Source organism: Thamnophis sirtalis, unplaced genomic scaffold, assembly GCF_051295495.1.
Source record: "Thamnophis sirtalis isolate CommonGarterSnake01/CBP01778 unplaced genomic scaffold, rThaSir2_p1.2 scaffold_18, whole genome shotgun sequence".
NCBI classification, from domain to species: domain Eukaryota; kingdom Metazoa; phylum Chordata; class Lepidosauria; order Squamata; family Natricidae; genus Thamnophis; species Thamnophis sirtalis.
In genome coordinates, this window is record NW_028261398.1 from 2,554,471 (window position 1) to 2,570,351 (window position 15,881).

The following is a 15,881-nucleotide window of genomic DNA, read 5'->3' on the forward strand; positions in this document are numbered from 1 at the left end:
GTACCCGGAAGTAGGTCCCTCAGAAACGGAAGCCGGAAGTCACACTTCCCTCGTTTCGTAGGAGACGCGAGGCTGTTGTCCCCGAGCAGGTCTGGCGGGCAGAGCCGGGCCGGGGGGCTCGGAGGGGGGGGCGTGTATTTCGGGTGGGAGTCCGGAAGGCTGTTGGCCGCCCTTGAGCCGGTTTGGAAGCCGGGGAGCCCTGGGCGGGCTCGGAATATGGGGAAGGGGTCTTCCGCTGTGCCTGCGGGACTCGCTGCTACTTGATATGCGGCCTGTTTGGAGTCGGGTTAGAAGAGTCCGGGTGGCCAGGACCCTGAGGGAGGGGAGCTCGCCCTCTTCCCGTGCCCTTGTCCTCCTTTGCTGTTGTTATTCTTTGTTAACAAATTCTAATCCTAACTTAATGTTTAATTTGTTATTTCCTAATTTGTTATTAATTTGTTAATTATTTATTAGAGTGGCTGTAGTATTATTATCTTTCTTACTTCTCTTATTGGTATTATTATTCATTAAGCATGAAACTCAGTCAAGTGAACATTTAAAGATGCATCACAAATACCGTTGACTGGTGCTAATGGTTGATACTGGTTGCTGTTAGCGTCCTGGGTATCAACCTGTTATCATCATCATCATCATCATCATCATCATCATCATCATTTTCTTTCCATGCACACTGAGTGCTTTTGTAGCTGAGACAAATTCCTTGTGCATCTAAACACACTTGGCCAAATAAAATGTTCAGTTCAATTCATTTGTTAATCCTTTCTTTGTTGTATTCCTGTACTGTCAGCTTATGCAAAACTGGTACAAAATAATAATAATAATAATAATGATAGCAGGGTCGCCGAGAAGGAACATGAAAAAATCGCAAGATACCAGGACTTAAAAATCGAAATTCAACGACTATGGCACAAACCAGTAGTGATAATTCCAGTGGTAATTGGCACACTGGGTGCTGTTCCAAAAGCACTGGAATTACATTTAAAACAGTTAAAAATGGACAAAATCACCACCAGTCAAATGCAAAAAGCCGCACTGCTTGGATCTGCACGCATATTACAAAAATACGTTACAACGTCCTAGGCCCCTGGGTGGGGCCCGACTAGTAACCAATGCCAAATCTGGCGAAACAACTGGCCGCTGTGATACAATTGTATAATAATAATAATAATAATAATAATAATAATAATAATAATAATAATAATAATAATAATAATAATAATGGTGATGTGGAATAACATATCTGAATGTAAATAATTTCCTCTTCATGCCCATCTCCCAGCTCCTTCAGAAGTGTGAATGAACCAAGGAGCGAAATCAGCACTGGATCCACACTCTTTCATCTGCAACGACGTTGGCTGGTCCTGGAAACAGGTCTGTCTCTTGACTCTCCAAACTGAAGGGGTGTCTACAGGTGGCCCTCGACTTACAACCGTAATTGACCCCTAAATTTTTTTGCTAAGCGAGACGGCTGTTAAGAGAATTCTGCCCCATTTTATGACCTTTCCTGACGCCGTTGTTAACTGAATCACTGCTGTGGTTACGTTAGTCACATGGTTGTTAAGTGAACCTGGTTTCCCCATTGACTTTGCTTGTCAGAAGGTCACAAAAGGGGGGGGGGTCACGTGACCCCAGGACACTCATAAATATGAGTCAGTGGTCAAATATTCAAATGCTGATCATGTGGCCACCGAGATACTGCTATAGTCAGAAGTGTGGGAAATGGTCCTCAGGCACTTTTTTCACTGTAGCTTCGAATATCACTAACTGAACTGTTGTATGTCGAGGACTACCTGTCTTTGTTCATTTTTTTTTTTTTTTAAATATAGGTTTGAATAAATCTTTGCTTCGACTTAACATTTGGCCATGATCCTTTACACCTGACAAATAGAGGGCAGAACCCCTTGCCTCTAAGCGCCAAAAAAAACCCCAACTGAAAGTGTTCGTTGCTCTAAAGGTTGCCACCAACTTACACATTATTATCATTTTTCAATGGAGGAAACCATATTAACTGCCTTTTAGCGTGACTGTAGTTTAATTAAAGCATTTTGAATTTTTTGCCCTGGCCTTGCCCAATGTGGGTAGTGGGCTGTCTGCAGGTCAAGTGTCCAAATAACTAACTTGCCTTCAGAAGTTGTGGGAGTTTAAATTTTAAGATGATGAACAAAGCGAGATGTTTACTGCTTGTTCTCCTTTACATAATAGATTAAGGGAATCGTAATAAACATTGAACAGCGTGCTGTGTCATTTATAGACAATTTTAGGATAATTTGATCCAAGTGACAGAAAAATAGAGAGGGAACATGAAATATACCTACAATGGGAAATTATTATGATTTTAAGAGAATCACAAGTTGGGGGTGCGTAAGGATGTATAATTATATAAAGATAATGATGAGAATAGTTAGGAATTGTAACCAGGTCTACATCTCGACGAAAATTAGGCTGCAGGGGGGGGAGGGGCTTGAAAGTACAATGACTATCTACTTTTTGTTCTATTTTTTTTTCCAAGAAAGGATGCTAAAATGAAATATGTATATTGAAAAGGAATTATAAATACCATCAACATAAAATGGAGCTCGCTCAGAAGTTGAAATACACCAAGTAATTGACATGAACGGTGTGAAGTAGAGAGGAGAGGTAAGGGAAGAAGAAAGGGATGGGAGAGAGGGCAGGGGAAGGAAGAGGAGGAGAGAAAGGACGAGTGGAGAGAGGAGAAGGAGAGAGGAAGGGGAAGTAGAGAAGAGAAAGATGACAGAGGGAAGAAAGGAGGTAGGGAGGGGGAGGAGAGAGGAAGAAGGAAGTGATGGATAAGGTACAGATATGGTGTATGGAGAGCAGAAGAGCCAATAATTGTGTTTTGGGAGTTGATGGTAAGATGAATCGATGTAAATATTTAATAATACAATACAATGTTGGCCATGTAATAGGATACATGTGTTTATACGTTGTGAAAATGGAAAAATAAAAAGTTGTGGGGGTTTCATCTCTGGAGGCTTTCAAGGGGAGATTGGACATTGGACATTTGTCGGGGGATGGTGTAGGGTCTCCTGCTTGGGCAGTGGGTTGGAATAGATGACCTACAAGGTCCCTTCTAACTCTGTTAATCCCCGTAGTAAGGAGTTTCCTTTCTCCCTTTCGAAAGTCAATTTTTTAATGGCTTCTTGCAGCCTTCAACATTGTGGACGCATCCTGGAAGCAATTCATCTCGGCACAGAAACTCTTTACGGTGGCTAACAGAGCATCATGTCGCAGGCGACCAAACGCAAACACGTGGTCAAGGAGGTGCTAGGGGAATATGTGGTTCCTTCCGAGAGGCAGCAGATTGTCCGGGTGAGGCTGGTTAACCTAACCTAGTTAGCCTGAATCTCTTTATGTAGACAACCAGTGTCTAGAGGAGGGGTGTGAAACTCAAGGCCCGGGAGTTGGATGTGGCCTGATTGGTGGTTAGACCTGAAGAAGAACTGGCCCACGGTGCCTCTGCCAGCAAAAATGGAGCTTGGGAGGGCTGCGGGAAGCTCTCCCGGGCTCTGCTTTCACTGGCGGACGGTTGCAGGAGGCTGTCGCAGCAGAAAACGGAGCTTGGGAGCCTGTTTTCGCTGGCAGAGCCCTCGGGCTGCCACAGGGGCCCCGGACACAAGTGACATTGAGCTGGCCATGCCCACTCTGACCAGACACAACCCCCCCCCCCCCCCAAGGTGAAACACAACCCTGATGCGGCCCTCAATGAATTTGAGTTTGACACACACACACACACCCTGGTCTAGTGGCTGCATAAGAGCCGACTAGATTTTCCCATGGTCTCTAGAAATTTTGCGAGAATTGGGTGCGCTTTCGAGGACAGTTGCCGCCTGGTGTTTTTGAATGCCAGGGTGTCGCCCGACACTGTGTCATAGATTCGCTGTCATTGGTCTAGCTCAGTGGTTCCCAAACTTGGCAACTTTAAGACTTGTGGACAGAGCTGGCTGGAGAATTCTGGGAGTTGAAGTCCACAAGTCTTAAAGTTGCCAAGTTTGGGAACAACTGGTCTAGCTGGGTCTCAAGGTGCCATGCGAACAGCCACAAGCCAGTTTGCCCTGTCCCTCCAGGTGCTCGGGACCCCAGGAAACAACCTCCATGAAGTGGAGACCCCTGAAGGGGCACGGTTCCTGGTCAGCATGCCCAACAAGTTCCGTAAGAACATCTGGATCAAGAGAGGTGAGTGGCTGGGGGGGTCCTTGCATTTGCAGGAGGGAAAATGGACCTCCTTGTTTTCCCGCTTCCCTGTCACAGCTGTCTTTCCTCCTTCCCTCCTTCCAGGAGATTTCTTACTGGTTGATCCCATTGAAGAAGGGGAGAAAGTAAAAGCAGAAATCAGTTTTGTCCTTTACAAGGACCACGTTCAGTACCTTAAGAAGGAAGGATACTGGTGAGTAGCTATGTTTTCTAAGACTCCCAGAGTTGCCTTATTGAAGAGATGGGCAGCATATCAATTTAATCTATATCTATCTATCATCTATCTATCTATCTATCTATCTATCTATCTATCTATCTATCTATCTATCTATCTATCTATCTATCTATCTATCATCTCTCTCTCTGTCTCTCTCTCTCTCTCTCTCTATCTATCTATCTAATCTCTATATCTATATCTATCGTCTATCTGTCTATATATCTCTATATCTCTATCTATCTCTATCTATCTCTTCTCTCTCTCTCTCTCTATCTATCTAATCTCTATATCTATATCTATCGTCTGTCTATATACCTCTATATATCTATCTCTCTATCTCTCTTTATCATCTATCTATCTATCTATCTATCTATCTATCTATCTATCTATCTATCTATCTATCTATCTATATCTCTATCTATATCTCTATATCTATCATCTATCTGTCTGTCTATCCTATATCTATCGATCTCTCTTTATCTAACTATCATCTATCTGTATTTATTTATCTATCTATCTATCTATCTATCTATCTATCTATCTATCTATCTATCTATCTATCATCTATCTATCTGTATCTATCTATCTATCTATCTATCTATCTATCTATCTATCTATCTATCTATCTATCTATCTATCTAATCTCTATCTATATCTGTCTGTCTGTCTGTCTGTCTGTCTGTCTGTGTCTGTCTATCTATCTATCTATCTATCTATCTATCTATCTATCTATCTATCTATCTATCTATCTTTGTTTTCGTAGATTTTCGTGGGTACTGGTATGCAGGTCTTGGCGTATTCGGGTCTTTTCCCGTGTAAGATAGAGAATATCTTGCCGACGTTTTGACGTATATGTGTATATGTATATGTATATAATATAAAATGGTTGTGTGTGTGTATGTATGTATGTTCCAGCATAACTCTGGAACTCCTTGAGCAATTTCAACCAAGCTTGGTACACAGATGACTTACTCTCTGGAAACAAACACTGTGGGGATAAGACACCCCTAACAGCTCTTGGGGTGCCCCTTTTCCTTATAGCATCTTTGTTTTAGTGGAAGGATCTGTTTTCCTGTGCGCTGCTTGGAGAATCCAAGCATGGGTGAAGTTTGTCCATTAGCCTAGAGACTGAGTTATGAAATTGTTGACCACGCTTCCTCTGACTGGAAGAGTTCAGTTTTTTTAACTCAGTCCAGCCTGGAGAGACGTACAGTTTTTCTCTAGGCCTTCTAGTCGAAGCCTCGGCTACGCAGGAAACCTTAAATAAAAAGAATATAAAGGATCTTCACTGCAGCTTCCCAGTTTGGGACGTGGAAATTCTGAAGGTTGAAGTAATTTCTACAAACCGTCCTACCACATTTATGTGGAGACTTCATATATTTTTCCCCCCTGCAGGCCTGACGCCTTCTTGGGAGATGTGAAAGGAACTCAAAGCAAGACTAAAGAAAGGTAAAGGGGAACAAGATGGGGATGAGAGCTAGTTAGGGGCCGTGGTTAATATGGTGGTCTAGACTCTAGGAGACAGGGAGTTCTAGTCCCGGCTTAGCCATGAAAGCTGGCCAGATGACTTTGGTCCAGTCTCTTTCACAGCCCAACCCACCTCACGGGGTTGTTGTTACGTGGAAAACAGGAGGAAGGAAGGATTGCATGTTGATGGCTTTGGGTTACTTATCATGTAATAAAGGCAGGATGAAAACTCCAATAAATAAATAAAATGGGAGACCTTGGACAAGTGGGAACGGCACTTGCCCAGAAGGGAAGAAAATGCTGAAAATTATCAATATTTTATGCTAAGATTGTGAAAAAAGTCACTGCAGGATTCAGGAGGTGGCTTTAGGATTTAGAGCAATGAAGCGATTTCAAATGCTGGCTGGGGAATTCTGGGAGTTGAAGTCCAGACAGCTTCAAGTTGACAAGGTTGAGAAACACTGTTTTAGAAACTCCATGGGTGGATTTCTGATTGGTATGATCTTAAGCTTAATTATTATAATCATCATAATCTCAAGTAGTTTTGCTATTCTGCCATTTCTCTTTATCCTTCACTGCCTGAGCTGTGGGGCACCTCGGAATGGGCATCGCCAGCTGCCCTTCTGGTTTCCGGAATGCATTTGTGCAAATGGCGCGTTTCAGGGATTTGTCTGAAATGGTATCGGGCAGCGATGGAGAATCTTTTCAGCATTCAGTGCCCAAACCATGTACGTGCGCCAGAAACCCCGAAGACCAGCTGGCCAGTGCGCGCATGCCTGTTTTTTGGGCGTTTTGGTGGGCCAAAGACAGCATGCCCGCTGGCAGGGGGTCTTTGCAGGTGCTGGAGTGCCGGCCTGAAAACAGAGTAAAACAGGGCAAAACTAGGCATGCCCGCTGTCAGCCTCTGCTTTGCTGCTGCTTCGGCTGCCATTGAAAGGGGGAGGGGGGGCATGGTATTTGGGAGGGGACTACTAATTGTGCTGGAGGAAGATTCTGGAGTTCTGCTGCCTGTCGGACTGCACATGCGGAGGAGGTAGCAATAGCAATAGCAATAGCAGTAGACTTATATACCGCTTCATAGGCCTTTCAGGCCTCTCTAAGCGGTTTACAGAGAGTCAGCATATTGCCCCCAACAATCTGGGTCCTCATTTTACCCACCTTGGAAGGATGGAAGGCTGAGTCAACCCTGGGCCGGTGAGATTTGAACCGCTGACCTGCTGATCTAGCAGTAGCCTGCAGTGCTGCATTTAACCACTGCGCCACCTTGGTTCCCGTCAAGGCCAACGGCACCGACATTCCATCTTGGTGATGCCTTTCGAAGTTATCTCACACCTGACCCTTGGGAGAATTATGATTGGACTGCAACTGGGATGCCAAGGGGTGGGGAATGGGTTATTTTATATATCACTCGCTTTCGCGCCTAAATAATCAGTCTTCGCTTTGCTACGCTTCTGATCATTTATAATTATAATCCCTCTGGAATGAGCTCCCTGTTGAGATCCGGATCCTTACTACCCTCCCGGCCTTCCGCAAAGCCACCAAGTCCTGGCTGTTCCAGCAGGCTGGGCGGGGGGGGGGGGGGGGGGGCTGAGAAGCATCTACCTCCATAGTAATTGTGAATGTTGGTTTTGTTTTTAATATGTTGTCTTTGTCTTGTTCCCCCCTTTCCCTTGTCTTTTGTGAGCCGGCCGGAGTCCTCCGGGAGTGGGCGGCATACAAGACAAATAAATAAATAATAATAATAATAATTAGTAAAAGTACACTTGATTTCTATCCATGGAGTCTTGTGGTTTTCTTTTCTAATTACTCAATGAAGGAGTGCTGACACGAAAAGGTTTCCCATCCCTGCACCAGCATGCTAAAATGTTTGTTAATATGGCTTGCTTTAAGATGGGACATTTAAAATCTTTCGCCCTGAATTATAATTGGATGCCGCTGAGCTCACTTTAAAAGTGTGATAGAAATAATTGAGATGGAATGTTTGAAGCTTTCCCCCCCCCTCCCAAAAAACCTTACTTTTTATTTACATTTTTTTTAGTAGTAGAGAGGGGGTACAAAGCACCCCTCAGTCTTCCGGGGAAGAGGATTCTGAAGATGACGATACTGATCTGTTTGTGAACACCAACCGAATAACGTACGACTTTATGGAGAGCGAGGAGAGCAGCGACTCCGAGGAAGAAGAGAAATGACCACCCGATTTATGGAGCGGAGCCAGACTGGCTGGGGAGTTCTGGGAGTTGAAGTCCGCACGTCTTAAAATTGCCATGTGTGGCGACCCTTACTTTAGGGGTTCAGGCGCCCCAACTCAGCCTCTCAAAGGACTACCAGGTGACAAGATCATCAGAAGAGGCATAGTTGAAACTCTTGGGTTCATTTTTATTTCTTTTGCATTCTTCTTCTCAGGGTGTTTGAGAATGGGCTGCTGCAATTCCCCCAGTTAAAAGGGCTGCCCCCCCGCCCCCCGCCCCCAATTCTAGACTCTTGGGGCCCGTTTTGGGGCTGCAGTTTTCCTGTTCGGGGTTTGAAGGCTTCGGTTTTTAAGTTCGTGGAGGCAGCCGTGTGAACGTTCCAACAACCCGTTGCAGATTAAGGAGAGGAAGCTGTTCTTTTGTTCGGTCCTCTCTTAACTGGGTATCTTGCCCGTAACTCTGAATTCTCTCCATTTCTCTTGCCTTTATTTAATAAAAAGCCTACTTCAAATTGCAGTGAGCAAGGAAATCTATGAGTCCTGGTCATATGGAACTTTAAGCACAATATGGCAATTGTAATTTACTCTGTGTGTGTGTGTGTGTGAAAGAGAGAGAGGGGAGGAGGGAAAGAGAGAAAGACATTTCTAACCACTAGAATACAAAGCTCATAGGCTGAATTTTGGCCTCCTTGGTCCTCTCTCAGCTTGGTGTTTTCTTGCAAAAGTTTCATTATCCGTCTCCAGCACTGATGACATTACGTAATTGGGTAATGAAACGTCTGTAAGAAAACTACCAATCTCAGAGAGCACCAAGGACCCTGTATATAAACCTGTTCTGACCACCCCCTCCCCGGCCTGTGAGTAACGCAGACACAGGCTTGGCTATTTGCCACTCTTTAATCACAGGAATTACAACTCCGTTGGCTGAAAGCCCAGACAGACACTCTCATGCAAGAAGGGTTGGCAGCAACCCAAACCAAACAGAACGGAAATACGAAACAGACCAGACCAGAGTTCCTCAAGACTGTTACGTACGGTTGTGTCCTGCAAAATGACCCATCCCATTTTCTCACTTATATACTCTCGGGAGGGGCCAAGCCACAACCACCTGGGCTTGGTTAGCTCTTGAGTTTGCTTCTGCAGCTGCTGCTGCCGTTTCTCCGCCCTCCTTTGCCTGGAGTCAGGAACAAGCTGGCTTTGATCTTCCCCACTGCTCCATGCCACAGGTGCCTCCTGGTGGCCAACCAGCCTAGTCTGAACCCTGTCCAGGGTCCTCCACATCTTCCATAGGGTTCCTCGCTATCCGAGTCCATCAGCAGCTCAAACGGATCCTGCTGGGCCACAACATAAACCCATTTAATGCGTGGAGTGGTGCATCTTTGAAGCACGATTGGATGCTAATTCAGTTATATCAGTGGTTCCCAAACTTGGCAACTTTAAGACTTGTGGACTTCAACTCCCAGAATTCTCCAGCCAGCTCTGCAGAGCTGGCTGGAGAATTCTGGGAGTTGAAGTCCGCAAGTCTTAAAGTTGCCAAGTTTGGGAACCACTGAGTTATATGAATCAGTTTATTCAATTAACCCAGTTTTCTGGTTTCACATGATAAACCAGCCATGGAATTGGGGTAACTCAGCCCTCCAACCAGTCACTGGAAGCCAAGCAGGAGAAAAAAAACTGCAGTTCCTTCTTTAACCATGTAGGAAAAGTCCATTCAATATATGAGCCGTAGGTGGCGCAGTGGTTAGAATGAAGCATTGCAGGCTAACTGCCCACTGCCAGCAGTTCGATCCTGAACCAGCTCAAGGTTAACTCAGCCTTCCCAGGTCGGTAAAATGAGGACCCAGATTGTTGGGGGCAAGAGGCTGACTCTGTAAACTGCTTAGAGGGGGCTGGAAAGCACCCAAAGCGGTATCTAAGTGCTATTGCTATTGCCCTCCCCCCACCCCCAACAGAATTGCAGGCTGACTGCCAACTGCCAGGAGTTCAATTCTCACCGGCTGAAGGTTGACTTGGCCTTCTTAGGTTGATGAAATGACCCAGATTGTTGGGGGCAAGAAGCTGACACTAAACTGCTTAGAGGGCTGTAAAAGCATAGTGAAGCGATGTATACCGTATTTTTCGGAGTATAAGATGCACCTTTTTCCCCTAAGAGGGTGAAATTTTGGGTGCGTCTTATACACCGAATGTAGCCCCACCCATCCACCGGCCCCAACCCTTTGGCCTTTGCCTCCCAGCAATTTACCTCCTTGCAGCAAACGGGCTTGGGGAGGCTTCAATAAGCTATAGGAATCCCTGCAGCCTGAAACAGCTGATGATTGTGAGAAAGTGAAAGTGAAACTTGCTGTTTGCTCCACCTGGCAAATTGGCAGATTTTTCTTCTGCTAATCAGGCTGTTTGCTGCAAGGAGCTAAGTCAACAACTATAAAGGCCTCTAGAATGTTCAAATTATTAGACTCATTTTTCTAAAGACTGCTTTGTTATTATTATTATTGTTCTAGACAACTTAACAAAATGAAGCAGCTTTTTAAAATAAACAATCTGAAGAGGCCCCGTGCTATTGTTTTAAAAAGTGCTATTATTTTAAGTAGCAGAGAATAGCAATAGCACTTAAGACTTACTGTATTTTTCGGAGTATAAGATGCTCCGGAATATAAGATGCACTTAGATTTTGGGGAGGAAAACAAGGGAAAAATATCTGCCTCTCAGCAATTTGCCTCCTTGCAACCAACAGTACAGACGATATACACTGTTTGTAGTGTTATATTTCAGACTATAATCGTACAGATGCTGTTAAAATTGATGTGGCTTTCTGGAAGTATACGTTATTCTTTCCCGCACCCCAAAAACTTCAAAATTATTCCACCGCTGAATGCAGAAAGAAAGGGCTTCCAACGAATGAGGTCTCGGCTATTTTTATTACAGCAATTTGATTTCACACGGGGATACAAAAGCTGCTGAAAAACTCAGCTCCACAACTATATACACGGAAGGCCGGTGAGTGCAGGCCCGGGGAAGGAAGAGCCCCACCAACGGAGCAACGGACGGAGCCGATCCTCGCGCATCCCGCAAGGAGAACGGCATCCAAAGCCTTCCCACCAGCGACAGGAAGTTGGTGCTTCACTTCGTGATGGTGTTTCTGGAGAGAGAGAGAGAGAAAGCACAATTAGTGGAAGACGCCCCCAAAGTCATCTCCACCCACCCAACTGGGAAAGATCTTTTGGTCGAGTTATTCTCGGGAGGGCCCAACGTTTGCAATTTTTCAGACTTGTAACTTCAACTCCATGCTGACTGGGGAATTCTGGGAGTTGAAGTCCGTAAGCCTTAAAGTCTGTAGAATGTCTCAATCGTCATCCAGGTCCTGGGGCTTTTTCAGGAAGCAACTGGACTTTCTGTTTTTTTCTTTGAAGATGTTTTGCTTCCCATCCAAGAAGCTTCTTCCATTCTGGCTGGATGGTGGGGAATGGAAGGTTTTATCCTCCTTGCAGACAGCTGGTCGTTTGCATCCTTTGAGGGAGTCGTTGAGGCCACTTGGACCCTGAGGACACAGATAAACCTCCAAGTGGCCTCAATGACCCTCTAAAACAGTGTTTCTCAACCTTGTCAACTTGAAGATGTCTGGACTTCAACTCCTAGATTTCCCCAGCTAGCATTCGCTCAAGCAGGCGATCCTATACCAGTGTTTCTCAACCTTGTCAACTTGAAGATGTCTGGACTTCAACTCCCAGATTTCCCCAGCCAGCATTCGCTCAAGCAGGCGATCCTATACCAGTATTTCTCAACCTTGTCAACTTGAAGATGTCTGGACTTCAACTCCCAGATTTCCCCAGCCAGCATTCGCTCAAGCAGGCGATCCTATACCAGTGTTTCTCAACCTTGTCAACTTGAAGATGTCTGGACTTCAACTCCCAGATTTCCCCAGCCAGCATTCGCTCAAGCAGGCGATCCTATACCAGTGTTTCTCAACCTTGTCAACTTGAAGATGTCTGGACTTCAACTCCCAGATTTCCCCAGCCAGCATTCGCTCAAGCAGGCGATCCTATACCAGTGTTTCTCAACCTTGTCAACTTGAAGATGTCTGGACTTCAACTCCCAGATTTCCCCAGCCAGCATTCGCTGGCTGGGGAAATCTGGGAGTTGAAGTCCAGACATCTTCAAGTTGACAAGGTTGAGAAACACTGCTCTAAAAGGATGCAAATGACCAGCTGTCTGCAAGGAATACAAATCCTTCCATTCCCCACCATCCTGTCAGAGCTGAAGAAGCTTCTTGGATGAGAAGCGAAAACTCTTCAGAAGAAAAAACAAGGAAATCCTAAAAAAGCCCCTTTGGGACAACCAGTCTTAAAGTTGCCAAGATTGAAAACTTCTGGTTTAGAACTTCATCCTCTCCAGGGCTGTTAGAACCACATCTGGGGTGTTGGACCAACCAGTGAGAATCTCATAGATTTAGGAGAATCTGGTTTAGAAGGTGAGTAGAAAGGGTGAAGCTCTCGAGATGCCAAGTTAAGAGGAATGACTAGAAGAGATTTCAGATGTAAACAGATATCCCTCAAATTCCTTTTCCTGCAGGGGGCCATGACCAAATTAAGGGAGGAATAAGCACCACTTGGTATGGTCTTTCCCCCATAATTCTCTGCTTCACTCCCAACAAAAGCAGGAAGGAACATTGGGGAACAGCCAAGCCAGCCATCTGATGATTTTTGACTTCAGAGAAGACCATTGCTTCTCTTCTCAGGAGTTGGTGTCCAGCTATGAAAGCCACCCCCTCTCCTAAGTGCTCCCCGCGCATCCTTACGCATTCATGCTCTTCCCACTGCCACTGAGCACGATGTACGGCGTCTTCTGGGCTTTCTGCTTCTCCTGCAGCAGAGCCACCGTCCCCAGCGGGGTGTCGCTGGAACTCATCTTCTTCAAGAGCTGGAAAACAGAGAGAGAGAGAGAGCATGGCAACCGATATTCCCTGCACGCAACACGGGAAGATGTAAAAAATTCTCCTTCCTAAGGGACGATTCCAGACTGAGCTCTCAACTCCTCAGGGGTGGACCTGGTGCCCTTTGCATCACGGTTTCTTCACCCTTCAAGCTGTGAGGACTTGGACTCCCAGAATTCCCCGGCCAGCATTGCTTTAAGACAGTGTTTCTCAACCTTGGCCACTTGAAGATGTCTGGACTTCAACTCCCAGAATTCCCCAGCCAGCATGCTTTAAGACAGTGTTTCTCAACCTTGGCCACTTGAAGATGTCTGGACTTCAACTCCCAGAATTCCCCAGCCAGCATTCGGTCACGTCACTTTTTCCATACTGCCGTAACATTGAACAGTGTCTAGGACAGTGTTTCTCAACTTTGGCAACTTGAAGATGTCTGGACTTCAACTCCCAGAATTCCCCAGCCAGCATGCTTTAAGACAGTGTTTCTCAACCTTGGCCACTTGAAGATGTCTGGACTTCAACTCCCAGAATTCCACAGCCAGCATTCGGTCACGTCACTTTTTCCATACTGCCGTAACATTGAACAGTGTCTAGGACAGTGTTTCTCAACTTTGGCAACTTGAAGATGTCTGGACTTCAACTCCCAGAATTCCCCAGCCAGCATTTCAAGTTGCCAAAGTTGAGAAACACTGGTGTAGGGTCATCTCCGTAACTGCCCCCACCTGGGCCTTCAGCAGCCCATTTGGCTTTCCACCATGGGTTGACATTGTCGAGCGAGGGCCAGGGGGGGCTTCCTGGGTTTGAGCCTGGCACCGAGGAGGATCCGTGTGCGCAGGGAAGGAGAAGTGGCTTTCTCATGGTTTCGTTCTCCTCCTTCGCTGGCTGGGGAATTCTGGGAGTTGAAGTTCAGACATCTTCAAGTGGCCAAGGTTGAGAAACACTGCTTTAAGATGCGTGGACTTCAACTCCCAGAAATCTAGCACTTGAAGGCCATGCGTCTTAAAATTGCCAAAGCTGAGAAATTGTCAGGTCCTCATAGATCCCTATCGGGACGCTGCCATTCCAGCGGGTGGGGGGGCCTGGGTGACATGATTTTATTCCTGGTCTTTCCTTAAACTTTGACGTATCTTCCTGGGAATGGGGAGGGAGGAGCCTGGGGCTGTTTTGGCACCTGAGAACAGCTCCTTATCCCCTTTTCAGCTGGAGGTTCTCACAACAACTTCACACCTGTGGACCGGCTCACTTTCGGACTGGGCAGAAGGGAGGGGTTTCATACGAACGTTTAACTTAATGGTTTTGAGCGGGAACTTCAGATCCTGCCTATTCTTCTTGCTATCCCCATCTCCCAAGAAACGTTCCTTTTGAAATGCTGCCTGTTTGAAGAGTTCTACGCTCTTGAGGGTGATAGCCGAGACATTGGTCCCTATCCTATTTACATTCTTGTGTCTGTAACCTTTAGTTGCGCAAAATGGTGCATTGTAGGGATCTCTGAGTTCACTTCAGAGGCTTGGCCGTTTTTGGGCAGCTGGGTCAAAGCCACCTTCAAAGAGCCGAGGTGGCGCAGTGGTTAAATGCAGCACTGCAGGCTACTTCAGCTGACTGCAGTTCTGCAGTTCGGCTGTTCAAATCTCAGTGGCTCAGGGTTGACTCAGCCTTCCATCCTTCCGAGGTGGGTAAAATGAGGACCCGGATTCTTGTTGGGGGAAATATGCTGACTCTGTAAACCGCTTAGAGAGGGCTGAAAGCCCTATGAAGCGGTATATAAGTCTAACTGCTATTGCTATTGCTAATTGGAGAGGTATCTACGAGACCGTCTTCTCCCGCACACCTCCCTAAGACCGATAAGATCGCACAGGATGGGCCTTCTCCAGGTGCCATCAGCTGGACAATGCTGGCTGGCGACGCCTCGGAGTAGGGCCTTCTCTGTTGCTGCCCCGGCCCTATGGAATGAGCTACCCCCAGAGATCCGGACCCTACCCACTCCGTAAAGCTATCAAAACCTGGCTTTTCTAGCAGGCCTGGGGCTGTTGACCTCTTGATCGAAGTCCAGCCCTGCTTAGACTGAGTGCATGTTGTGTTTCTTTTAATTTGTTGTGTCTTATTTGTTTTAATACTTTTTAATATTTCTTATTTCTGTAAGCCGCCCGGAATCCTCCGGGATTGGGCGGCCTATAAATTCAATAAATGGAAATGGAAAGAGTCTGGATGAAGGGATGGAGAAGACCGGCTGCTCCACAGGAAGACTTCACCTGCCCTGCCCCCCTCATCACTCACCGCTTCCTCGTCCAGTTTCTTCATGCGCCGTTCAGTCTTCATCTTCCCAGAACCTTTGCCATGGAAGCGGTGAGACAGCTGGCGGAAGGCCTGGCACACAAAGACACCTGGTTAAAAGGAAGACAGACTCCAACGCAGTAGGGTGGGCACTGAGGCAAAGGAAGGCGGCTGCGGCTTTTGGTCTACGTAGTGATGTGGTGACTATGGTCTAAGGCAGTGGTTCCCAAACTTGGCAACTTTAAGACTTGTGGACTTCAACTCCCAGAATTCTCCAGCCAGCTCTAAGACTTGTGGACTTCAACTCCCAGAATTCTCCAGCCAGCTCTAAGACTTGTGGACTTCAACTCCCAGAATTCTCCAGCCAGCAGAGCTGGCTGGAGAATTCTGGGAGTTGAAGTCCACAAGTCTTAAAGTTGCCAAGTTTGGGAGCCACTGCTCTAAGGGTCAAGGCAATGGGCTAGAAACCAGGAGACATGAGTTCTAGTCCTGCCTTAGGCATGAAAGCCAACTGGATGACTTTGGGCCAATCACTAGGAGTCGTGAGTTCTTGAAAGTCAACGGGGTGATTTTGGGCCGATCACCAGGAGACGTGAGTTCCA

General features: G+C 46.2%; 2 protein-coding genes across 3 annotated transcripts in view; one reads left to right on the forward strand and one right to left on the reverse strand.

The window, feature by feature from the left end:
* Positions 1-8,596, forward strand: EIF1AD (eukaryotic translation initiation factor 1A domain containing). 2 transcript variants are annotated; one of them, XM_087702958.1, is made up of 7 exons: positions 1-89; positions 1,280-1,371; positions 3,168-3,330; positions 4,086-4,194; positions 4,297-4,405; positions 5,825-5,878; positions 7,935-8,596. In XM_087702958.1, exons 3-7 carry the CDS (start codon positions 3,244-3,246, stop codon positions 8,083-8,085), a joined length of 510 nt encoding a protein of 169 aa, XP_087559084.1. In that variant the 5' UTR covers positions 1-89; positions 1,280-1,371; positions 3,168-3,243; the 3' UTR covers positions 8,086-8,596. The 2 variants fall into 2 exon arrangements, with proteins under 2 accessions (XP_087559084.1, XP_087559086.1); XM_087702960.1 differs by having other exon boundaries at positions 7,938-8,596.
* Positions 8,597-10,980: 2,384 nt separating this feature from the next.
* The window catches only part of SART1 (spliceosome associated factor 1, recruiter of U4/U6.U5 tri-snRNP), a 41,857-nt gene continuing 36,956 nt past the window's right edge, over positions 10,981-15,881 (reverse strand). The window contains 3 exon segments of the mRNA XM_087702934.1: positions 10,981-11,220; positions 12,877-12,998; positions 15,283-15,372. Coding sequence (XP_087559060.1) covers positions 11,202-11,220; positions 12,877-12,998; positions 15,283-15,372 — 231 coding nt within the window. The 3' untranslated portion in view covers positions 10,981-11,201.

Excerpts from the sequence above, each read along its gene's own strand:
- EIF1AD (XM_087702958.1), top strand. The coding sequence starts at position 3,244 with ATGTCGCAGGCGACCAAACGCAAACACGTGGTCAAGGAGGTGCTAGGG. Across the intron at positions 3,331-4,085 it reads AGAGGCAGCAGATTGTCCGG|GTGCTCGGGACCCCAGGAAA; the intron begins GTGAGGCTGGTT and ends CTGTCCCTCCAG. Across the intron at positions 4,195-4,296 it reads GAACATCTGGATCAAGAGAG|GAGATTTCTTACTGGTTGAT; the intron begins GTGAGTGGCTGG and ends CCCTCCTTCCAG.